Here is a 26,563-nt window from a genome sequence, read left to right on the forward strand (position 1 = left end):
CATTAAAATAACTTTTTTGTGTTAGAAAAGAAGTTTCATATGAATAATGAGTTTCAACATTCAAAAAGTGGAGTTTGACACGTTTTCGGTAAAATGCATAAAATTAGTGCATTTTGCATAATTAATTAGGCTAACGACAAAAATTTGCATATTCGGAAAAAATTATACCATCTTGTTCCTTACGTAAATATCTCCAAACATGCAAATTTTCGTGTTCATCGGACAATCGACGGCCGAGATCATAGGGGGGGGGCCTCCCAGGCCCCCCCCCCCCCCCCCCAGTCAGTGGGTGCTCAAAATAGCCCAGTACAGCAGGGATATGTGAGTTAAATGGATATTCCGTCTCGAAAGAATTTCCCGAGGGAAAGATATTCAAGATTAACTTGGCTTAACAACAAGTAATGTAACCCTCTTCAGCCATCAAATCCATCAACAGCCGCCCTTATCAGACCACAGATGCCCTCTGGCAATCCAAATGTTACGAAATGTTACGCAACACGGTCTGCTTCCCTAAGCTCTCCAAACACTTGGTCGTAAAAAAAAGGCTTTGAAGCCATGCGAGTCACCGAGAAAATGACGTCATACTCATGGAAGATGTATATAGCTATAACATATAAAATACAAAAATCGACAACTTATGGCACAATACAACCTTCTATTGGTTATCAAATGCTTTCGCTGTGCTCGGATAACTCTACTGAAGACTTAGCCATCTGAACCAGCGAAATCGACCAAGGAAATCGTGAGTTAGAGTGAATGCAACTTTCTCATCATCATCGTGTTCTCTTCTAATTATTGACATTTTCCGAAAGTTTCCGAAATTTTTACATAGCTAGGAAGGTAGTCCATAAGTTTATCTCTTAAAATAACTAAATGAAATTGTGTTGTATATTTGCGCATTTGGTTTAATGAGGGTTAGAAGTTGTCAATTCATCACCACTTTTCACCCAGAGTACGGGCAGGCGACGCGCAAGCCGCCGTGCTCGCTGGGCTGTACATGCTGGATGTTGTGGGAGGAAACACACATAGCTGCATTACTACCCTGGCCGTATATTAAAAATTGTGCTATTGATTCTCAACATTTCAAACATCACTGTACAAAACTCAACTGATTTCACTCAAAGTCAGTACTTTAGTGACAATTGATGACACCTAAAGAGCATTAAAATACAATTTGTTAAACTTTCCGATGTTAGAAAGAATAATTTAAAAATTAAAATCGTGAGTCTACTGTCAAACTTGCCGATCAACCGCATCGGTATAATTATGTGCATTTGTATGTCGTGAGTGTATTGACTATTCATGTATTCAAATGCTGCCTATTAATTTACACGTACTGCAGTGCTAGTAGTCAATACGCATCAACTATCTATGTTTTGCTGGAGTGGCCTACGCATTCACGATGAAACCATTTAACCATACGTTCTGGTTTGCTGCAACGATTAAGATTTTCCGTTGATGGAATTTCACACGTGCATATTAAACTTGTGTTGGTCTCCAACTTCCCATAAATTAAATCTTCCTCAAAACCAGTCAGAAAGTCTAAATCGTCGCCTAGCAAATACTCATCCCTACTGTATGCCGCCATTTTTGTTGATAGCAGCCGATGTGTATTTCCAACAATGCATTTCGCGAGCCCTATGTCACTCAGTTTCGGGAGTGAGATTTACGAGCTGTGCGGTCCGGGAGGGGGATTAAGGGGATTATGATAGGGGAAAAAAAGACTCTCGGTGCCTCGCAGTGCTTCAAAGGGCCCTCTTAGATGGGGTATCCATTTAAACTCACATATCCCTGAGTACAGTAAGGGTTAATGAAAGTTCAATGTTTTAAATTCACTTTCTTCATAACAACTGTGTATGTAGAATTCATACATGACAGGATTTCTTCTTTGTGATAGCATTACTTATATCTAGACTAAGATGCCATACCTATACATGTAGATCCATGTTGTATATATCCTTCTGGACACACACATCGGAAGCCGCCTAGAGTGTTTCTGCATTCAAACTGACATTCATGGATTCCCATTGAACATTCGTCTTTCTCTGCAAGTAGACAAGAACAGAAATTAAACAAAGAAAACAGTTTTTAAAAGTTGACACTTTAACCCCATCTGAGAGCATCCAAAGGATCTATGTGGTAGTAGTAATGGTTTATTGAAATAAAAATCAATCACAGCTCAAAAAGCCGAATTACAGGTTTTGTAAAAGCAAACATCAAAATTACAGGAAACAAAACAGGTAATAACATGTTAATTAAAGCAATGAGATCATAATGACAAAGATTAATTACAAATATAAGCATACATTATTTTCTTACTACTATCAAATATGCTTCAGCATATCTGCATATCATATCGGCATCAAGCATGTTAAAGAAAATCTGAAAATCATGTAAATATTCTTAGGTACACCAGTATTATATCAAATTGAGTCAAAGTATTGGTTTACTCCTACTAACCGCACACTATAAAATGAGCCATGTATAACATTATAACTTTCATGCAATGCTAGGTTCCTCTGAGAAAAGTGTTGCAAGAGGAGCAGAAGCAAAAGCTCCTTACTATTTATTGCATGACTGTTATATGTAATATGTCAAAGGTCAGAACTTTTTTGGGGGGTGAGAACAGAAATCAGTCACTGGCTGCATGTGCTGCATAATTGTATAATTAATGTCGAAGTGTAGTCGGAAACCTACCTCTGCATGTGAGTCCATCTTCACTGAGTAGATAACCCTGAGGGCAGCCACATCTAAAGCTCCCTGGAGTGTTCTTACACTGGTAGCTACATGGAGGAGGTGCACGGTTACACTCGTTCTCATCTGTATTAAAGACGCATAGAGTGAAATCACATCAGCCATATTGGTAATCATTAAACATAAATATTAATGCTAAACTTGGCATTAATTTGAGTAAAGATAAATTAACAGTCATCATCTTTTAGAATGATCACATGCCTTCCTACCTATATCTAGCAAAAGTAAGAGCCAATTCGCTGGCCTCTGCCAGGTCCCTCCCAGTGCATGTGTCAGCCAGCATGGCAGAGCTCAGAAGATGGTCCGTGCATGGTCTGACGGCCCTGCCTGCCTGCACTCACAGTCTTCCTCTCCATCATTAACCTCTTTGTACATGATAGAATTTTAGTACAGACGCATGAATGACTTTTTGGCTAGCATCTTTACTTTTTTTGACTTCATCTAAACCACAATGACGGGCAAGCACATGTAGATTATATTAAGTTAATCAAAGTATTCAAAATTGCTCCTCTCCCTTTACGTTTCACCTTTAGGCCAACCTATCTTATACTTCCACCCATGTTCTCTCTCCATTTTTTGCTCTATCCTACAACAAACAAAAGACAAATATCTATTTGCCAGAAACTACAGTCAAGTTACCTCGGGTTTGTAATGATCTAGTATGATCTTACTCAATGAGTGAACATTCCTGCTTTGAAACTGTTCCTGTACCTTTACATCTTGGCCTCCGGGCATGTACAGTATAATTTTGAGATCATCTTGGGCAATAGCTTTAATCGTGCCCCTCAAAGTAATCGATATGTCTATAGTTATTTATCATCCGATGGGTGAATTTTCCAGCTTTGTTCCTGTACCTTCATACCTTAATCCCGGGGCACAGTACAGTTCCGAGATCGCCTTGGGTGATAGTTTTAACCATGCCCCTCAAAGTAATCAACATTTGTATATTAATCTATCATTTGACTATTCCAGCTTTGGAACTGTTTCTTTACCTTCACATCTTGTGCCATCTGGGCTAAGGATGTATCCTGGATTACACTGACAAAGGTATCCACCGGAGCCTCCCAGACAGTGCCCGTTTTCACACAAGCCCTGAACGATCTGACATGGATCCACTGGCGTGGTGGCGGTGCAGAGGCGGTTGTATTCAACTGCAAAGAGAATGATCAATGAATTTGATTAGGTACACATTTAATTCCACTGCAGCAGCAATAATGAATTTTTTTGATAATGTATATATTGTGTATATGCTGTCATTGAGGGAATTTTTTAAAAAGGTCCTTCATTATCAACTCAACTATTCCAGTCATTACACAAATACCGGTATCAACAATAACATCGAAGTTGGAAAAGCACCATATAGTGAAAAGTATGATTTATCTGAATAGATGTTATTGATTGCTCTAATAGCACAACAAGTGTTGCATATCATTAGAAAGTTCAGAATCTCTAGTTTCAGAATAAAAACTATTTAACAGGTGTGACTGCAACTTGGGTTAACAACTAAATTATTCAAACCCCTTGTAATTTTGATGCTCTTTTTTCTTTCTTTACATAACTCAACAATGAAAGGTTAACTGGTTGAATTAGGGCCTTTATTGAATACTTTTAGATGTAAGCTGTCATATGTCACATTCTCATGAAATATAAATTAGGGACAAATCAATTTTTCACATACATAAAAAATTGAAAAAAATTGGTAAGGGTATGAATGATTAAAGCCTCGGTCACAAATGCCATTACGAACTGCTACGAATGCCGTACAAACGATTTTCAGACCATGAAAATTTGGGAAGACCATAGAAAAACAGGGAGATTCGTACGAATGCATCGTTCGTACGAACCTTTGTGACCATAGCTTTAGTCGTAAACTGTACATATGGTTTTTAGCCAACATCTACAAACTCACTTGTTCCATATACAGGGCATATCTGGCACGTGGATCCCCAAGCCCTTCCGCCACTGCAGCAGCATGATTCCATAGTGACTGGTTGCATACCTCCCTGGCTGGACTCGCATCCACTGGGTGGCACGTAGGCGTAGCAGAAACCTGTGCGTCGATCTGTCATGTCATGGTCGAAACATGTTTATTTCATTTCATTTATTTCATTCTCCATAAAAACCTTTCAAAAATACAAACATGGTATACAGATAAAAGGTTGATTACAAGAAAAATACAAAGGGAAGGAGCAAACAAAATTTTATGGGAATGTGGGGTAAACAAAAAGGGCAATTAGCCTTATGAACGTCAACCCCTTAAAAAGTATACACATAAATAAGGAAAGCATATGCCTTCATTTTATTTTGTGCATGACAATAAAGAAATTCAATTCAATTCAATACAGCATAAGTCATCTTCATCCTTGGATTGATTTAGTCAAAAGCTTTGTATTTTAGTCTGATATTTTAATAGAGATGCTTGTAGAATCCAATTTGATACTTCTGGCTTAGGATATGATGAATGAAAGAAATATCAACATCCTCGAATGTATGATGAACAGATACATCCAGATGGAAGAACAATCAATCCAACATACGTACTTAAAACATTTTTGAATGAACATACATTTCATCTGTACTTTCCCCCTTTTTGTTATTTGCATTTCTCTGACAAAGCTTTATCTGTAAACGTCATCTCAATTTACTAAAGGGCCACTAATGATGGCCAGCTTTAGGGGTTTGTTTCATAAAACTTGGTATCTATAACAACTACTAAATTTCTATGACAAATTTATTCTCAGCCAATCAGACGCCAGGATTCAGTAGCTTATAACATTAGCTTGTAACTTGTATTGGTATTGAGTTTCATGAAAACAGGGCCCTGGTTTCATCAAAGATGACAACTCACCTATGCAGTCTTTGCCAGAGGGACCAAGTGTGAATCCTTGGTTGCAGATACACGTGTGGCCGCCTTCTGTATTCCTGCAGCGTCCATTCTGACAGACACCATGGTTGGTGATACATTCATTGATATCTGGTAAATAAAAGGGAGATTTCAGTGAGTTTAATTCTGAGTTGCATGTGGCACAAGATCCAATAGCAAAATCATCAATGTACTTGACATACTGATATTGATTAATAAATGCATACCTTTCTATCTTTCACAGCAAAATATAGGAAACCCTCAAGGCAAAATAAGGAATACAGTCGCTTTGTATGCCGGTACCTTTTACACAGAAGTTTTCAGAAAAGAGAGGAATCTATGATTTGTAAGATTAGTCTCAATGCCCCAAAATAGGAATCATTGCTCCAAAATAGGAATGGTTGGCAGTTATGCTATATGTAAATATTCAATATGCATCCATTTATTTGCCCTTGCATCTCCTTCTCACCTCTGCAGGTACTTCCATCTTCATTATCAAATGGATGAAAAGCCTTCACCACAGAAACTTGTAAATTCTGTACCCCAATCTCTTCAATTCTTCAGTCATCTTCTTTCTGATCTAGTGACATACATCTATCCATCCATCCATCCACCCATTCATGAACTATCTACTCATCTGTCCATCCCTCTCATCCTCCCTCTCATCCATCCGTCTATCCACCTATCCCTTAATAAGCTTTCTACTTATCCATTATCTACCCATTTCCCTATCTGTCTATCTATCAATCTACCCATACATCAACCCCTCTCATCCACCCTCTCATCCACCCCTCTCATCCATCCATCTATTCACCCGTCCTTCCATCAACTATTCATCCATCCATTTATCGACTATCTACTCATCCATCATCTACCCATCTGTCCAACTATCCATCCCTCCCATCCATCCATCTATCCATCCATCCCTTCATGGACTATCTACTCATCCATTATCTGTCCATCCATCCATCCATCCATCCATCTATCCATCCATCCATCCACCCATCCCTTCATCGACTATCTAGTCATCCATCATCTATTCATCTGTCCATCTATCCACCCCACTCATCCATCCATCTACCGGTATCCATCCATCCATCTATCCTCCCATTCATTCATCAACTATCTACTAATCTATCATCTACCCATCTGTCCATCTATCCATCCCTCTCATCAATCCATCTATCCAGCTATCTACTCATCCATTCATCAACTAGCTAGTCATCCATCATCTATCCATCTGTCCATCCCTCTCATCTATCCATTTATCTATCCACCCATCCATTCAATCAACTATCTACTCATCTGACTGTCTATCCATCTACCCATACATACCCATACCCAAAAAATCCAATCTACCTACCTCTGCAGTTGTTTCCATCCCCACCAATCGGTGTGTAGCCTTCATCACACTGGCACATGAACTTGCCGATGAGATTCTTGCAGCGGTAGCGGCAGGTGTTAAGGTTAGTATCACACTCATCCAAATCTATAAAAAAACAATGAGATATACAACTCAACTTCTACATATCCAGCATTTCATATACAATGAATGACAAGACAAACTATCAATCAGCTTTTCAGCAAACCTATCCATTACACTATTTGGGATATAATATTAAGGTGTACTCTGCTGGGCAACATCTTTTGGTAAATGAAAAATTTAACACGCGATTAAAGCTTCCAGGGCCCTGTATTATAAAGGGTTGCGATTGATTCAATCAATCGCAACTGAAATAAATTGCTACTGTGTACTTAGGACATAGGAGTTGTAATTAATTTCAAGTTGCAATTAATTTAAATTAATCGCAACTTTTTCTGTCATTTCAGGTGGCATAATGACCAATTACCAAGGTCTATGTAATCACTGTTAATGCTTCTTCTTATTCTTCTGATTAGGTCTGCCTCCTTCAATTGCCTGAAGATTCTTGCAAACTATGTGCGTTTGTGTACATATATGTTAACCGCAATTTACGTCCATTCGAGTGCTATTTATATTATAATACAGTTTATTTACAAATATTGACAAGCTCATGTAGTTTCAGAATTCTCTATGAAAGTTCACATAGGAACATTGCATAATAATATGGTATGCAAGTCTCTAGAATACCCTGCATAACCCACGTACCTCTACAATGCCTGCCATCATCAGTGAGGGTGTATCCATTAGGGCAGAGACACCGGAAGGATCCAGGCAGGTTCTGACAGCGGAATGCACACTGGCCTCTCCTTCGACGGCACTCATTGATATCTACAAACAAAGAACGTAGGAAAGATGGTAGATTTAGATTACAGGTACATGTAATAGTATAGAGACAAAGCTCTTAAGAATAAGATATTGAATTTGACCTATCGTCCAATGCAATAGGGCATTATAAATCCCATTCAGGTCAAACACAAATTAGAAAATACATTGCTTTTGTTAACAGAGGAATAGTCAAAGGTTAAAACTTTTGTTCCTCATCGACTACTTTGTCTCAGACTCTCAAAAAAATTCCTGGATTTAGCTCATGCTGCAATGATACAAGCTGATCGCCTGTCTGATTATCAAGATATATATGATTGGAAATCGAAACCAAATTTTGCGTTTTCCTAACACTAGTCTATTGGGGAAAACTAGTGTGGTAAAACCGGTCACTCAAAGAATTTTACTTTTTTGAGGCACTTCTTGATCATTTTGAAGCGCAATTTTTTTAGGGCTTCAATATTACACCATATGGCAGACACTGATAACACGTAGGACCGTGCATCTCAGATTTAACATTGTTAAATGATGGCTTTAATGGCTACTGTTGCCCATAAACCATTTGAAACAGAAGGAGAGATACAATCTACAAGGTGCTATTGATACATTTCTTTCTATTAGCTGCAGAGAATATCATATTCATTTATCAGCTAATATACAAATAATACACAGCAGTGAGGGTATTAGTAAGAATTATCCACACAAGGTACCTTTGGAACAGTCTAACACGCCCGAGGTGATATATGGGTGATATTTTTTTCATTTTTGGAAAGTTTAAGATCATTCTTTGCAAGTTTCAAATCATTCTTTGCAAGTTTCAAAATGATGTGTATTATTTGTTTTATAAAATGATGTTTTATAACTTGATTTTACTTATGACCGGTCATTAGTAAAATAACGTGTTAGGCAAAATAAATGCCTGGTCATGTGTACGCTCTCAACCAATCATTTGATTAGGATCCGCTTCATCATCTTATACGGTCTTTTCTCACCTTCACAGGTTCCTCTCCTTCCTACTTGGTATCCCTCTCCACAGTTACATTCAAAGGATCCCAGAGTGTTGTAGCAGGTGGAATTGAAGCCACACACATTGTAATTCTCTTGACACTCATTGCGATCTTAAAAGGAAGATTGAAAGAACATGTTCATTGTTCGTGGGTGCAAAAAATGAGAATGATATTATGTGAGGCAATGATATTATTGATTTCCTAGCAGATCATCTTAGTATATATATTGGGCGGTAAAAATGAGAAATAAAAAAAAATTCCTCACAGAAATTCTTTGGACTTATCATTTTCATCTGCACACCTTATTTAAATCTCTGTATTTCTATGCGCATAAAAAACTTTAACTGGCAAGGTAGTGCACTATTCATGATCCTCATCAAACAATATCGTATCTGATTATGCAATCAAGTTAACTCCAGTTACAATTACATGTACATGTGTCTTTTTCAATGCTTACCAAAATAACAACATTTTCAACATCATCAAATGAACGCATGATTCAAATAATTTTAACGCATCTGAGTGTGAGAATGAATATTTCATAATGAATCCTGGACTAGTTGGTGATTTTAATAATTTTATTGATGGAGAAACTTGACCATAAAAGTTGTGCAAGACATTGATCTACATTTGCCACACTCCACCCAGGTGAAGTAAATGGCGACCTGGTAGGACTTTATTCCTTGAAAGCAGAGTGCATGACAGCTGCTCTGCTAAAGCCAAGGTAATTATGCTGCATTATTGTAGAGCGCTTTATAGAGACTTCTGATAAAGTAAATGTTAGGCGCTATATAAGCAAATATATTTATTATTACCGACACAGATGCGACCAGTGGTATCGAGGATGAATCCAGGTTGGCATTGGCAACGATAGGACCCGTCTGTGTTGATACATATACCGTTCTCACAGATTCCAGGGAACACCTTGCACTCGTTGATGTCTTCGTAGAGGTCAGGGGTCAAGCTCGGTGCGTAACCAGGACCATCAGGGCAAAGTTCAGTGAAGCTTGCTATAAAGATACAATCAATAAAAATTTCATAAGTTTTGGTCACAGTAGTAATTGAGATTTTAAGCGCCATGAGCTTATTTATTTTTAAACAAATGTAATTGTACAAACATATAGAAGTCAATACATGCACTATATTACAAAAAAAGAAAAAAAGATTAATAGGCTACCAGCTAAACCAGGGCCATTGAAGTAAAGATCAGTGAAGTAAAGGACGTTAAATGGAGGCCCTGTGTACAGGAGAGTCACCACCCTCACACATTAAGAACCCATTGCACTATTCGTATAAGGGTAGGGGGAAACCCCGGTGTAATGTTCCACCTGCACAGCCCAATCAGGCCGAGTATATACGGCATCTGCAAGAATCTTAAGTATTGAAGGAGGCAGATTATCTTGAAGAAGAAGGAGAAGCAGCTGTCTGTAGAGGTCAGGAAAATTAAACCAGAAATATGTCACAAGCTTCAGACACAATATTCAATACCAAGCAAAGGTACAAAATAATTTGAATGTTGGACTCACCATCTGAGGGTCTTGGGCATAGATTGCAGGGACTACTCCAGCCAGCGCCAAGAGAACAGCAGCATTCCTTACGAGTGGCATTGCCTGCCCTAGCATCAGTACACTGGCCACCGACAAAGTCATTGTAGCAGTAACTCCTACGCATGTCTGTTTAAAGAATGAAGGAAAGTGAGGAGTAAGACATTTCTGAAAAGCATAGGAATGTATAAAGCAAACTAAGAATGAGACTACAAATTCCTTTGAAAAAGTAACTACTAGGTTCTCTTAACATGGTAAAACACTATACTTTATGGACATACATGAAAATGAGATCCATTCTTCTTCAAAATATCAAATCTATTAATCAATCCAAAGTTACCTTTTAAGAATGTTCATCTATACAAATGGCATGGGTTCTATAATTAGAAAGTCTGAAGTGGCTGGGACTTCACCCCATTCTAATATATTCAAGTTGTTGAATAAATGGCAGGGAACTGTGTCTACCCCCCCCCCCCTCAAAAAAAAAAAAAGAAAAGGGGGAGGGGAATATAACATGAAATATATGTTAGATTCTATTGACATAAAACAAAATCCCTATCACCATGAGCCTGAGGTAATGTCTCATTTTCATTTCATTCATTTATTCATTAATGGGATGCCAGCAAACATGTACATGTAGTTATTATGGTTTCATGAAAGGACACTTAGGTATTTAACAATTTAAATCTGTTCCTCATAGAATGAAAGTCATCGGTATAGATTGGAGAGGTAAACATACGGCACGCTATAATCAGTGAATTATCATAAACCAGGTCTATTGAAAATTACTTATGAATATGGGCAGCATTTTTCAAAATTGATATTGATCTATTTTGTCCACAATGTGGAAATATGCTTCCTACCAGCACACATTATCTGACATCGGATGTAGAGCGTGTTTTAAAATCAAGCCGTCATTTAATGGGATAAAGGCAACCATGTATTCATGAAAGTTTTATGAAATGATACTGTGGTTGTAGTGATGTTTTACTGACCTATACAGATGAGCCCATCACTGCTGAGTAGGTAGCCTGGAGGACAGGTGCACTGGAAACTTCCTTGAGTGTTCTGACAAACACCATTGCGACACATGTCAGGAATAATCACACACTCATCGGTATCTAAACACAGGGAAAGATTGTTGGATTGAATTAGATTCTTTGAGGTATCAAAATCACTGATAAGTGAATCACAATCACTGACAAATAAATAAGGTATCATTACGACACATGTCAGGAATAATGGCACACTCATCGGTATCTACAAGCAGGGAGAGATTGTTTGATTGGATTAGATCAGGTATCACAAAACTAGATATCATAAGTAATTTTTTTTTCTAAAGAAGATAATAATAAAACACTGAAAATCCCAGAGACCTTTGTAAAAAGGATTGGTAATAAGACCTGCAAAAGCATTGATGCTGCAAAGTGACAGAATCACAGCAGTTGACTTTTTTGTGGTTCATGGAAATGTTCACAACTTGTGGAAGTTTGGGAAAGTCATAAACTATGTTTAAACTATCTGGGTAGGTGACTCAATGCCGAGTTTTGCCAAATCACATGGTTAAACTGTATACAACTCAATAAAATAGCTAATTAAAAAGAAATTGGCATGTATGTTCTTACCGATACACTCTTGACCAGAAGGTGAAAGTTGGAAACCATCGAAGCAGGAACACCTGAAGCTTCCAATAGTATTATCACAGCGACCATTCTGGCAGATATTCAACCTCGAGATACATTCATTCTCATCTATAACAATCAAAATGAAACAGTCATTAACATGAATCTAATCCATATAAAGCCGATTAAAAGGAAACAAGGGGACCTTACAGGCAGGTAGTCTGAATAGCTGAATTAGCTATACATGAAGGTTTCCTTTTATACATGCATCAAACAAACAAAAAGGAAAACTAGGAAAATCATCTATTACAAGAGGTCTAATTTTCAACAAAATAGCAGATACCTTGTTTTGCTGGGACAGTGCATTATGTCAAGGGTTTAAACAAGCATTCCTATTTAAGTATATTTAATCGCAAAATCTTGTAGATCAGTGACTAGGGTTGAATAAAATCTTCAAGCATGGTCATGTAGCAACTTGAACTTAAAAAAAGGTCAGCATAGTCAAATATCTGTTTTGAGATCTCTTTACTTGTAAGTTTAAACTCATAGCTACTGAATATTTGAATACAAAAAACAAGAAAATCAGAAGATAATCATCACCTTCACATCGGAGTCCTGATAGAGATAGAACGTATCCCTCAACACAATCACAGAAGAAGCTGCCTGGAGTGTTAACACACCGACCGTTGGGACATGTGCCTTGCATCGTTGCACACTCGTTGATATCTGCATGAAGGAAAGAGGACACATCCACAAAATCATTCTAAATCAAATCTGATTGATTATACGCAGTAGCCAAACCAAGCATATCCATGAAACAACTTCTGATTTTTATGGGTTTAGAATTCTGTTACATCTGTACAATACAATCTCTCATATCATTACAGGTACAAGTAATTATCATTCAAGCTGGATGTAATCAAAGAATGGATTTCATAATCAATGATTGAGAGAAAAACTGTTTTTTATTAGAACTTTCACATTATTTATTCACTGGAAGGCTTAAATTTAGAGGGTACATCTCAAGGAAATCAGCAAATAATAATACCCACAAAATGGTGCTGGCATTTTGTTCATACCCTTCATATCGACAGTTTAGTGTCAAAGGTTGTCTCGTCTCATATCCATACTGCCATTATTATTTTCCTTATTGTCATGACACTTCGTAAATGCCACGAAAGAATATATAAAATATGCCACTGCATTGACAGACTTTACAGAGGGAATCCCTGATAAAAACACCCTTAAAGTGGGGCACATTTTCATTACCTACACTACGTTATATATAAGCACACAGTGTATGGCCAGTTTCTTGACCTTAGGATTAGTACTTTAGTACATCAACGTTGCTATGAAAGTGTTCCTGCTTGAGATAACGCTCTGTATAAAATGCCCAGCACTCACCTGCACAGTCTCCATTGATAGTGAGTTCAAAGCCTCTGTTGCAGCTGCAGGCAAAGTCTCCCACCACATTCTGACAGGTGCCGTTTCCACATCGGTCTGGGAAACGGAAGCACTCATCAATATCTGTGAGTACGGACGGATGGAAAATCATCAAAATAGTGGCATCTTTCAAAGTGTCTTAATGTAGAGCTAAATGGTTAAAGAATGTAATTGGTGCAAACATATATAACAACATATCATTTTGCATCAAGGCATCTATTGCAAATGTTACACATAACAGTATTACACTGTGGGGTTGTACAGGTATATCAGTGGAAAAGAACAATATATACTCATTTCTAAAATCAGCTTAAAACAGCCAGAGCTATCCTGCGATCAGTGCATTTAATCTACATTCTATTGTCCTATCTTAATATATATATATATATAAATGTAATTTGGTTACTTAAACTTTATATATATCTGTATATACCATGCACATTAATATGGGCCTTGATTAAAAGTTTTCTTTTGTTAGTCTTCAGGGCATCGTTTCATGAAACTGTCATAATATACAAGTTCACCGACATCCCACTGAAACACGTTTTAATAACAATACACACATTTCAATGGGATGTCGGTGAACTTGTACTTATGACGGTTTCGTAAAATGATCCCAAGATCACTAGCTGTCGATGATGAAACTCAACGTTAGAGTTGAGCAAATTATTAAGGAATCCAAGAATACTGGATGTTATTGTACACTTATAGAAAACACAATCCAAAGTTTGGACTGTTCTACATATACTAACAATATTTCAGTCCCTGTATTGTCTAATTATTGAGAGGGACAATAATTTCAGCAATCAAAACTAAACAGTTAAGTAGAAATTTGATAAAACCGTTTTGTTATGACTTTCTATCTGGAACATGATGAACTTACCGTTGCATTGGGTCCCATCTGCAGAGAGTTGGAAGCCTTGGTCACAGACACACACAAAGGAGCCAATTTGGTTGGTGCACTGGCCGTTTATACAGGTACCAGGTCTGGTCAAGCATTCATTAATATCTGGTGACAACAGGGTGGAGTTAAAATCACAGTAAAATCAAGTAGGCAGCAAGACGTGGGAAATAGTTTCAATGTATCTTCTATGATCATCTGTTACAACATTCTGCAGTTTCATGGACTGAAATCATTGTCTTCATCTTTCATCTCTTGCTACAACCTTTATTCATCATCCTCATAACAGTTAAACAGCCATGATCTACTATAACCATGAGAATCATCATCCTCATTACTGTCGCCATCAATAGTAATCATCATACGCTACCATTCCTTAAAACTTTCTATTAAATCTAAAATAAAATACTGCTATCTTCCCCTTCTTTTCCTCCTCCTCTCCTCCTCCTCATTATTAGCATCAATATCATCATCATCATCGACGTCATTGTCATCATCATCATCCTCATCATCATCATCATCATCATCATCATCATCATCATCATCATCATCATCATCATCATCATCATCATCGTCATCATCATCATCATAACCATTACAATCACCATCACCAGCATCACTATTGTCATCACAATCTTTCCTATTTTCTTTCCATATCCATTCTAGACGGGTGACGGTCTACTCTGAATGTTTGTCATCAATATCATCATCATCATCATCATCAAGGTCATTGTCGTCATCGCTGTCATCATTGTCATCATCATCCACTTACCATCACAGGATAATCTGGAAACAGAAAGTTGGTATCCAGGAGGACAGATGCATTCATGGTTGCCGGGTGTGTTCCTACAGATGGAGTTTCCTACACATCGATGCATGCCTTCAAAGCATTCATCAATGTCTGCAAGTGGTAACAAGAGGAAACACAGACGTGGCCATTTTTAAGTATCAAATTCATGGTACATCACCCTTATGAGACTATAGAGAGATGCACTTACAAAGTATCTTCATATTACATTATAAATGGGTGTCATGATCATTAATGTCCTTTTCAGCTGGTTGCTTTGAAGTAAAAATCCAGAAACACAACAAAGTCTGAGCAAAATTGGCTAAAAATACTTCCAAGCTACATTATTTTCAACTGCTTTAATATGGGAGAAGACAAATAGAAATTTGAAAAGAATAAGGAAAGCTATGGCTAGATATGAATGTAATTTAACATGTGATAATCACAAGATACTAAGATATTATGGGTCCGTATTCTACTATTCCAGATAAACCCAACCCTGGGTCTACAATCCTGTATGAAAAAGGAAAGCTTAGACCTTAAACTAACTTCCTGTGTTAACACATCTTCACCAAGAACTTAAAGGCCAAGTCCACTCCAAAAATAACTTACTCTCAATAGAAGCAGAAAAATCAGACAGACCAATCAAAAAAAATTTGAGCAAAGTCAGATAACTAATAAGAAAGTTATGATTTTTTGAAAAAGTATGTAAAACTATGGAATAATGACCTGTACTTTAAGCCTAGAATTGGTTTAAAATTTTGATCGGGCATATAAGTTTTCATAGATGGAACAAGCGTTCTCCTACCTTCACAGATATGTGTAGCCATGTTTGCCCTGTAGCCTGGTTGACAATCACAACGGAAGCTTCCGGGTGTGTTCACACAGATACCATTAGCACAGATACCATCTATAAGCCTGCACTCATCCACATCTATGTACAACAATGCAAAGAGATTCAATCAGGTCCATAGTTTAACAATACACTAGCATTATGTTCACACAGAAAAAATGTATATTGACTGGGTTATTTCCAATAATCAAACATATGGTTGAATCACATAACATTAAATCAATTTAAATCAAATGAATAGGCATCATCCTCAGATTCAGTTTGGTAAAAGTATCAGTATAAATCTTCATTGTATTTTTGTTAAAAAAATTATAGTAAGAACCTGAATCTGTTTGAATATAAAACAAAAATATTCCTCTTTCTTGTACAGCATATTCATAATGTGCAGGTATGAAAGATCATCTTAATCCACTTGCAAACTCAATGAAATCATTAAACTAGATTGAGCTGTGGCAAAGTATTCATACATTCCAAATTTCAAATGTTTCATCATGTGTCTTTCTCTTACAAAATAAAATCCCTTTTTAACTGATACCATGTTTTGGCATATGGTTTCTGGTATCCTTCATGTAGATACAACTCTCAAAATATAACCAGGGGGGTGTCCTAAGCTGAACTTATCTCTAAGTTGGACTTAATGATTATGGAAAGCCGTTAGCATTTTTGAAAATATTTTGTAAAAGCTATTTCAAAAGGCATAGAATGTTGATTCAAATCATTCAAACTTTCTATTATCAAGGAGATTTCATGTTCTTGATGTGCTACAAATGGCTCTCCATAATTTTTAAGTCCAACTAAGACTTAAGTTAGACTTAAGATCTTTGTAAAACACCCCCAAGAGCCAAATACACTTCTAACCCTCTGAGGGTCTGTCAAACCTTATCTATTGAGCTTGTTTGTTCACTTTAAATTTTGAGTTTATTTCTTCGCTGCATATAATGGCTTTACCTTCAGGAAGGCCAGTTTCGGGATTTACAACAAAGCCAGGTGAAGTCGCACCGCACATCCTGTAATAATCCTCTGAAAGAAAAAGAAAACAAGAAAAAAGCTAATTACAACAAAAAACTACAATTATTAAATTATGTTCATCAATCGAAAGAGTTGATCGCTTTCATCACAATACTGCCCCCTGTTCCTTCTCCTCCTCCTCCTTCTACTCTTTTCCTCATCCTCTTCTTCATCATCCTTAGCACTATTGCCCTCCTCCTCCTCATCGTCATCACTTTCTTTATCATCAACATCATTATCATCATCAGCAGCAGCATCCTCATTACTACAGCTACCACCATGACAATGGAAATCATATCAATTTATATATATATTTATAAGATGATGACATGGATCCTAAGCAAATGATTGGTTGAGAGCGTACATGTGACCAAACATTTATTTTTCCTAATGCGTAATTTAGATTATGACTGGTCATTATAATAATAATAATAATAATTAATAAGATTTATAAGGCGCCAAATCCACTTGACAGTCAAATGCTAAATGACTGGTCATTATCAAAATCATGTTATAAAACTTCATTTCATAAAACAAATAAAACATAATCTTATAAAACAAATAATACACATCATTTTGTTCAGGCATTAGTAAAATTACCCACACTTGGTACCTTCAAAACAGTCCAAACACCCTCGTTAGACTGTTCCAATCGTACCTTGTGTAGGTAATTCTTACTAATGCCCTCACTGCTTTTTATTATTTGTATACTGTACCTGTCATATGAGCTGGACAAGGAGAGCACTCCTGCCTAGTTCCCCATGCCGAAGCCATGAGTGCACTGCAGCAGCACACTTTCTTGGTGAGACTCGTCATCAATGGACTCCCACACTCTGGCAGTGGGAACGCTGATTGGTTGTAGGACATGTAACATGTCAACTCTCGGATGTCTGTGGTGGTGGAACATAAAAAGTGAGCACGGTTCCATCATTAATCATAATCACGACCAGTAGGAATACACTGAATACACAGAACTACATTGAATGATTGAACACAATTATCATCATCATAGACCAAGGTATAAAATGTCATTAGTGTTGAGGGGCAAGATGTATTGGCCAGTCAGAGTGGCACAAGTCCAAAGAAATATTATGCTGACTGGACGCACAAAGAGAAATCCATTGTTACCAAATTCATGATTCTGATCAAATCTTCTGTATTATGGACTCTAGGGAGAGAGAGAGGGAGAGAGGGGTAGATAGAAAGATAGATAGAGAGAGAGAGGGAGAGAGAGAGAGAGAGGAGAGAGAGACAAAGAGGGAGAGAGAGAGAGAGAGAGAGAGAGAGAGAGAGAGAGAGAGAGAGAGAGAGAGGAGAGAGAGAGAGAGGGGAGAGGGGGGGGGGGGGGAGAGAGAGGAGAGAATGAAGATAAGATACTCACCCATGCAGTTCTTTCCTGTAGGCATGTTCATGAACATGAATCCCATTGGACACATACAGGTATAACTGCCTTCCATATTCATACACGTCCCTGCTCCACATATATAAGCACTCAGCTGGCATTCATCAATGTCTGAAATCAAAAGAAATCAATAAGATGAATACTTTAATATTGATAGCATTTATCATTATAGAGTACTTATCCAAGTGCACAATAAACTGATTTAGAAAATGTACCTTGTATCATTAACCCTTGAAATAAGCATAGGAAGGTAAATTTCAGGCTTAATTTTCACCATGCAAGGTTCGATCAGGCTTACCCTTCAAACATCTGATAGGGGTTCAATGGACAAATACTAAAAGAATTATATTTTTGACTACTGCCTACCTTTGCACGATACAAATGCCAATTTCAGTCCAACATGTTCACATCTATTTGCAACACGCTCAAAGCGTGTTGTGTACACACATCTGAAGGTATTTCTTCATCTTTCTTTATGAAGTATGAAGCCATGTTTCTTCTTACCGGCCTACACACATATCTGTTCCTCCTCTGGAACATGCACATATGAGGGCATTTCTAATTCTATCTTCAAGTTTCAAGTTTCAAGTTTTATTTCAATTCAAATCCATAAAAAACACATAAGATACAGATTATATACAATATAGAAAACAGAGAACACACTCAAAATGGAAAACATGTCTATAAATATACTGGAATTATACAAAGTTAATCAGCAATAGAAATGAATTGGGGAAACTGTAAATAAAACCATTAGGTTCTGTCGAAGCAGCATGGCACAGTACTTACCAATACACATCATCTGTTCAAAGTCATACTCGTATCCTGTAGGACACACACATCTGAAGGATCCCTCTACCTGCTGGCACTCTCCACCGCGACAAATGTTGGGGAAGTCCCGGCACTGGTTGATTTCTGAGAAGGAAACAATATTTCATTGACTCACAGAATCACTAGGAAAATAGCATGCAAATTTATAAGGCTACTGATTAGGGGGAGGGGGGTGCACTTTTCCCCTTCTCCCTTTTGCTTTTTCTCTTTTCTTGCTTTTTATTTCTTCTTTCCTGTTTGTCTATCACTCGATGGGGGTATTAGTATGCAGGAACCAGACTCTTCTACCATAGAAACATACAGTTTTGTTAAGAGCTGCCCTGAAAAACTTATATGTCTTGTATATGGTATTTTTTCTGTGAAGTAATGATATGAGAAATGATTTCTCCTCAGCTAGCTAAATTTGTTTTGGATATGAAATAACGCTGACGCCCCCCCCCCCCCCCCCCGATTTCTTTCTTGCTATAATAGTAAGATATGACCTATCGATGTACATCTATCAGACAGCCTGGGAGACATTCTAAAGGTTCACAAGTCAATTTTAATGAGATCAGCACTGCGCATGTGCTTTTTAATACAGTCAAACCTATCTACAGCGACCGCCCAAAGGAAACACAATGTCATCTTTGTAGACAGGTTCCTTTAGTACATGTTTCAATAAGAAACCATTTTCAAGGGAAACAAAAAATGAGGTCCTTGTAGACAGGTGGTCTTTGTAGAGAGCCACAGGTGGTCACTAAAGCAGGTTTGACTGTAAATATATTTATAATTTTTCAAGAGAGAGAGAAAAAAGAGAATGTGACATTTCAGCATTTATATCTTTGTACATACCATTGACTGGGCGGGTGGCATTAGGATCAATATGTACACCGATTCCATATGGGCAGAGCAAGAAGAATTCAGCTGTAGGAAAGAAAGAACATCATAGTTGTGTTGAAAGCTATATTTACATGATAAGCAGATGACATTGAGGAGTTTAATTGTTTTCGTACCGTTCCATGTAATCACAATTTTTTGGAACTCTTTTTGAATTATCCCATCAATTCATATCAATCTGCTTTGTTGGTATACAAAAATTACTTGAGGAAGACATGAAAAATGGTCTTTATATTTTGATAGATGGTAAAGCCCTGGTCAGACCTCGCTGATATGCATTGCTTCTGTCCATCAAACGCTATGAATAGAACCTCCATCCTTTCTTCTGCCACTGACATCACATCAAAGGAGTGCAATTTTTAGCTCACAGATGTTATCGGCGAGGCTTTACTTACCCTAAAAGAAATTGATGGCCGAGCGATAAAATGTTTATGGGAGGCTCCTTTGCATAAATAGTTGAGTTCTGACCTACCAAAACAATTTCCAATTCATTTTTCCACATAAACAACAGTTATGGTTATGGATGAGGTCTGACCAACCCTTAAAGATAAAGTTGAATTCTGGACGTGCGTTTGCATTGTGAAAGAAACATTGTGGAATCGATCAGAAAAGGGTGATCATCTAGCATATAAGTATTGGTGTGTACTGCCATGTTATGGAATCATCAAAATGATAAGAAATTTGTTCGATTTTTATGATGTTACATGCCATATTTAGAATATTAAGGCATTTGAAGAGCCATGCTTTTCAGGGAACATTTGTTATCTGATGTTCTTCCACACTTGCATAATACAATGATAACACTCACAAATTATTGTTCACCTCTTCCCAGAACTCAACCTTCTCTTTAAGACAGCTTTGACTTGATAAGAATAAGTGAACATAAATTAGACGGAACTCACTGGTATTGACTAGAGGACACAGCTCACATGGATCTCCCCAGCCTTTGCCAAGTTCTGAGCAACAGCATTTAGTCCTTGGGATACTGGTACCAAGAAGGAGACTGCATTCGTTCACATCAAGTCGAGACTCCGCCCCTGGGCCATGGGCGTAGCACAAACCGGTTCTCACATCTGAAGAAAAAAAAGCAAGTCACATAAATTTTCCATCTCACGGCATATCCTTCAATTTAATTTCCATATTTTGAGGAGTAAAAGAACAGTAATGGATTGATACAGAGAGAGAGAGAGAGAGAGAGAGAAAAAGCAAGTCACATTTTTTCCATCTCACTGCATATCCTTGCATTTTAACTTCCATATTTGGAGTAAAGAACAGTAACGGAACAGTAATGGATTGATACAGAGAGAGAGAGAGAGAGAGAGAGAGAAAAAGCAAGTCACATTTTTTCCATCTCACTGCATATCCTTGCATTTTAACTTCCATATTTGGAGGAGTAAAAGAACAGTAATGGAAAGAGAGAGATAGAGCAAGAGCGAGAGAAAAAAAAAACAGATTGAGAGAATATTGAGCAGAAAGTACATGAAAGACAGAACGTAGACATGGATGACACAAACTTTATCTATAATTTCAAATAATTTTGATGTAGTCATTATTTTGTGTAATGTCATATTCTTCTTTGCCGTTTACTTGTAATTCAATATTCTTAACATGTTTCTTTGGTATCTCTCACTTTTCCTTCCTTTTCCTTTCTTCTTTTTCTTGCGCTTATAAACATTAAAATTAAGCGCTTTATAAATATAATGTATTATTATTATCATAAAGTTGTTCAACATGTCTAAAGAGAGAGAGAGAGAGAAAGAGAAAGGGAAAGGGGAAGGGGGGGGGGAGAGGGGTAGGGAGAGAGAGAGGGGAAAAAAGGGAGGAGGAGGAGAGACTAATCTTACCAGCACAAGTTGTTCCATCACGAGATAGCACCCAGTTTGGAGGACACTCACAGACGTAGGATCCCATGCTGTTGGTGCAGAGGCCACTAACACAGTATGTGCCAGGGTCCTCACATTCATTCACATCTAAATCAAGACAAAAAAACACGAGTATTCATTAACTAAAATTCTTGTATCAGAAAGTACTTTTGCATGTACCAGAAGCCTTTTTCGTGCCACTGTGTGTCACAGAAGCACCCACAGCAGATGGCTCACATAACAGAACTGTCCAAACTGATATATAAAATCAGAAAATAAAAAGACAAATGAGAAGGAAATCTTAACAGTCTAACATCCTAACTTATCTTTTTACAACTTGATATCTTGAATTCAGAAGCCTCTTTGAGCATTGTTTTGGGGAACAGCTACAAAATATCCCACCACATAAATAATCCTAACCCTGACCCTGACCTTAAAACATACCGGTAGTACTGATGCATGGTGGGGTATTCTGCTGTTAATCTTCGTCTTCAATATGAAAAAACAGACAAGGATGCATGGATTCGACATACCTACGCAATTGCCTCCTTCTACATTCATTTGTAATTCGTAGGATGTCTGCAAAAAGGCCATAAGTGCTATACATTGTCGACGACAGTTCAGTTTTTGTTTTTAAATATCAAAGTACGTATGAAGAGCTCGGCTCCAAAAGGTACTACATGTACATCGATAAATTCAAGTTCTGATAACACAATTCTTTAATTATCATAGTCAGCAATGTCAGTTTGGAATAATACTTTGGCTGATTATACTATTGTATGATACAAGTATGAAACCACTCTTTAAAATAATCTAAGTCTGCACAAATATTTTTCGTGAATTTTTTGTTTTTTAAATTTTAGTGGATGTAGTACCTTTTGGAACCGAAATTGGATGTAGTACTTTTTGGAACCTAAAATCTTTCATACTGTATGCAAGTTAAAATGCATGACTTAAATGAATATAGTACCTTTTGGAACCGAGCTCTTCATATAAGGGATACACTGAATGGACATACCTGTGCAATTGCCTCCTCCTATATCCAGCATATATCCTGGGTTGCATTCACATCGGAAGGTTCCTGGTACATTGATGCACTGACCAAACACACAGATATCCGGGAAGTTGGAGCATTCGTCAATGTCTAAACAATTACAAAAAGATATTATATAAAGAATATGATACTGAAATTGTTAGGAAATCAACTTGAAAGGATCTTGGAAAGAACAATGAAGCTAACAATTGATGATGGGTCAGGGATTACTGTCCTTTTTTACTGGGCCCTGTTGCATAAAACTGTAACTTTGAAACTACCATGGTAACAGGGCTCAACAACCAATCACAATCAAGGTTTCCATGGTAGTTGCCATTGATGGCAAAGTTACCATCAATGGTAAGTTTTGTACAACGGGCCCGGAAACAGATGAACAAATTTAAAAGGTTACTACGTATAGCAAGGAGACAAACAGATGATTAGTATTCAACTATCTCGGGAATAGGAACACGATTGCCTCCTCTTTCCAACACTCAGATCATCACTGCCATCTTCCATAAGCCATCTAACACTTGCTTGCTTAAAAGTAAAGATCAATGGTGATAAACTCCACTTATTATTGTGATGAAATAATTGGAGTAGAACTTACCTTCACAGCTGTCTCTGCGCTCGGTTGGATAGAATCCCATTTCACATTCACACACATAACCACCGGGATTGTTGATACATTGCCCATTGACACACAGGGCTTGGTTCTGCATGCACTCATCCACATCTATTCAGATATCATAGATAGAAAGAAGACAAAAAAAAAATCAAATTTAAGAAATCAATCAATAAAACGTTTTTATCATAGAATTATTCAATAGACTATAAACTATTCAATATTATAACAAAGAACACAAAACATGACAATTTCCTCGACAGATACAAAAAAATACTGATACAAGGCCCTCTCTTATCTGAAAAATTTCCATGAAATAGCAATAAATGTTGTAGCGATTTTATGGATGTAAAGAAGAAAAAAACAAAATTAAAGAAATCAATCAATGTTATAACAAAGAACACAAAACATGACAGAGACAAAAAAGATACATGAAACAGGAGGCCTTCTCCTTAAAAAAATCTAATTGAATAGCAGAAATGTTGTAGCCAGTTTTAATATGGATACACCACCTATAGTAGCAGATATAAATGTGTTCCAGTGAAAAATGCAATATATTTTGACCATGTGATGCCTTTAGTTTATACATTAAACTCAATTTAAAAACAAATGGAAACTAAACCAACTTACCTATGCACGAAAGACCATCTCCAATGAATCCTTGATTACATTGACACTGGTAGGAGCCAGGGATGTTCACACAGCGAGCATCTTCATGACAGTCATGGTTGGAGCTTTCACACTCATCCACATCTACGAGGAAAAGAGAAGAGGTCTTCGAGATTAACAAGCTCACATTCTGAAACATACTGGTAGTAAGTATTTAGTGCTTTACCAGGAAAGTTAATTTGGAGTCTTTGCATGCTTCACAGAAATAAACCGATGAAGATACATACTGAATTACCATGGAGATATTTGTTGCATCTTTAGTAGGTAAATGGAGTGCAAGATTTTGTACATGTAAAAACCCCTCAATATTTTCTTCAACAGCATGCAACTTTCTACAACAAGAGAAATTGTGATATCAATTCAACTACAGTATGGTAGATATTAGCAGGGGTCAATGCTACATAAACAGTAAAATCTAAATATTTAATAAGTTCAATCTCCTCTATCTATGGTATCACCTACTTAAGAGTAAGACTGGATTAAAAAAAGAAAACAAGAACTGTGATTCAAAGAACTTTTCTGATCAAAGATTGATCCAATAGGATTAAGCGTTCGCCTACATGTACTTATACAGCATATCATATATAGACAATTTTTCCTCCTTTCTTCAGAATTGTGATTTCCTGAACAAATATCAAAGTATAACTCGATGGGTTGTGACTTACCTATACAGATGTTAGCATTCTCATCAACGATGAAGCCTGGGTTACAGCGACACTGGAACGAGCCGATGGTATTCTCACACTGTGAGTTGATGGCACACTGGTGCATCTGTAGCATGCATTCATCAATGTCTACGGAGACAACAAGATTGAAGAAAAAAGCAATGTTAACCTTGGTTGTTTTTCACTTTTTGGAACAACAGATAGATGAAAAATATATTTAGAGTTGAAAATAGTAACATAAACATATTTTCTGTGCTGTTTCTAAACTATTTTCTGACTATTTTATTTTGACTAGAGCATAACTAAATATGTCTTAGAAGGAAATGATTATGAAGATAGATAATGAAATACACCAATGAAACATATTTGGAAAGAACAGGATTGAACACTGGTCCTGAAACAATTTCAAAGTCAAGGCCTCCATGGCTTTGAGTAAAGTATTATGTCATTCCAGCCTAGTGATGCGCCGATGGAGCTTACTTCCGTGATAGCATTAATGGTGCTGTTACAAGTTAACTATTTCATCTTTATATGCACATTCTTAGAATCAAAAGTGATGTGAGTTCACTACTTGCTTTATTCGGGATACCAACTACCGGTACATTATATACACTGTACACATTTTTACAATGAGTTTCTTCTGAAAAAGATGAGATTTGGATGCAATAGAAAGAATTTAAATGAAATGAAATAAAAAAGATCATGACACAAATTCAATTCAATTTTTTATTTTAAAGAATAAAGGATGAAACATTTCCCATCAGTTGATTATTTCTTATTCTAGAAACAACTGTAAGTTACCTGAGCATCCAGGAATGCCTGGTTTCATAGAGTATCCTTCAAAGCACTGACAGGTGAATGAACCCCGGGTATTCTTACAAACACCAGCAACGCAGACACCAGCATCTGTACTACATTCATCAATATCTATGTCGAAAGGAATATTGCAAAAGAAAAGCAAATGTAGTCAGTAACGATTAGTTTGGAGGCAATGGAAAGGAATTTTTGTTTTAACATCTGACAATTGACATGTGGACTACAGTTGTTACTTGTATATTATCAATTCAAGATAATTTCAATCTCTCTCTCTCTATATATATTTGTCTGTCTGTCTCTCTGTCTCTCTCTCTCTCCTATTCAAACACACATGTGACTTAAATATTCTGAACCAATATTCACTTCATGTTTCCTGGAAGAAAAAAAGAAGAAAATGCAGAGAATGCTAATTAAAGAAAGATACTGTGCGCTGGGAATCAAAAGACATTTAGACAAACAACCTTCAAACAGAATTTGTGTGTCATTGGACAGAAGAGCAGTGAGAGATCTCAAGATAGTAACATCATCTCCATCTTCCTATCAAAAACCTTCAGCAGATGAAATGAAATAAAGTAAACTCTGCATAAGTTGAAATTTCCTTAATTTGAATCAACAATTTTTTATCAAACTATGCAAAACATGGGATATTTACACTTCAAATTTGGCATAAAACTTTTGCAGTCCCAACAGCTCCAACCTCTGTCGTTCACAAATACCGTAAACAGGCTGGTTTCAAATTCTTTAAGTCCTTAGCCCT

General features: G+C 37.0%; 1 protein-coding gene across 3 annotated transcripts in view; it reads right to left on the minus strand.

The window, feature by feature from the left end:
• Positions 1–26,563, minus strand: part of LOC582487 (fibrillin-2) — an 88,382-nt gene that overhangs the window by 9,823 nt on the left and 51,996 nt on the right. For 2 of the 3 annotated variants that reach the window (XM_030977242.1, XM_030977241.1), the window contains 29 exons: positions 25,792–25,917; positions 24,991–25,119; positions 24,287–24,409; positions 23,642–23,767; positions 23,017–23,142; positions 21,981–22,106; positions 21,039–21,209; positions 20,092–20,163; positions 19,219–19,344; positions 18,409–18,540; positions 17,744–17,917; positions 16,968–17,039; positions 15,975–16,100; positions 15,152–15,280; positions 14,362–14,487; positions 13,440–13,562; positions 12,636–12,761; positions 12,039–12,164; positions 11,409–11,534; positions 10,396–10,542; positions 9,685–9,879; positions 8,855–8,980; positions 7,746–7,868; positions 6,981–7,106; positions 5,603–5,728; positions 4,664–4,816; positions 3,747–3,905; positions 2,698–2,820; positions 1,929–2,045 (listed from right to left, as the gene is read on the minus strand). In XM_030977242.1, coding sequence (XP_030833102.1) covers positions 1,929–2,045; positions 2,698–2,820; positions 3,747–3,905; positions 4,664–4,816; positions 5,603–5,728; positions 6,981–7,106; positions 7,746–7,868; positions 8,855–8,980; positions 9,685–9,879; positions 10,396–10,542; positions 11,409–11,534; positions 12,039–12,164; positions 12,636–12,761; positions 13,440–13,562; positions 14,362–14,487; positions 15,152–15,280; positions 15,975–16,100; positions 16,968–17,039; positions 17,744–17,917; positions 18,409–18,540; positions 19,219–19,344; positions 20,092–20,163; positions 21,039–21,209; positions 21,981–22,106; positions 23,017–23,142; positions 23,642–23,767; positions 24,287–24,409; positions 24,991–25,119; positions 25,792–25,917 — 3,780 coding nt within the window. The remainder of the gene's footprint in view (positions 1–1,928; positions 2,046–2,697; positions 2,821–3,746; positions 3,906–4,663; positions 4,817–5,602; positions 5,729–6,980; positions 7,107–7,745; positions 7,869–8,854; positions 8,981–9,684; positions 9,880–10,395; positions 10,543–11,408; positions 11,535–12,038; positions 12,165–12,635; positions 12,762–13,439; positions 13,563–14,361; positions 14,488–15,151; positions 15,281–15,974; positions 16,101–16,967; positions 17,040–17,743; positions 17,918–18,408; positions 18,541–19,218; positions 19,345–20,091; positions 20,164–21,038; positions 21,210–21,980; positions 22,107–23,016; positions 23,143–23,641; positions 23,768–24,286; positions 24,410–24,990; positions 25,120–25,791; positions 25,918–26,563) is intronic. The other variant, XM_030977243.1, reaches the window with a different exon arrangement.

The sequence above is a fragment of the Strongylocentrotus purpuratus genome, unplaced genomic scaffold (assembly GCF_000002235.5).
Source record: "Strongylocentrotus purpuratus isolate Spur 01 unplaced genomic scaffold, Spur_5.0 spur5_scaffold_9, whole genome shotgun sequence".
Classification (NCBI taxonomy): Eukaryota; Metazoa; Echinodermata; class Echinoidea; order Camarodonta; family Strongylocentrotidae; genus Strongylocentrotus; species Strongylocentrotus purpuratus.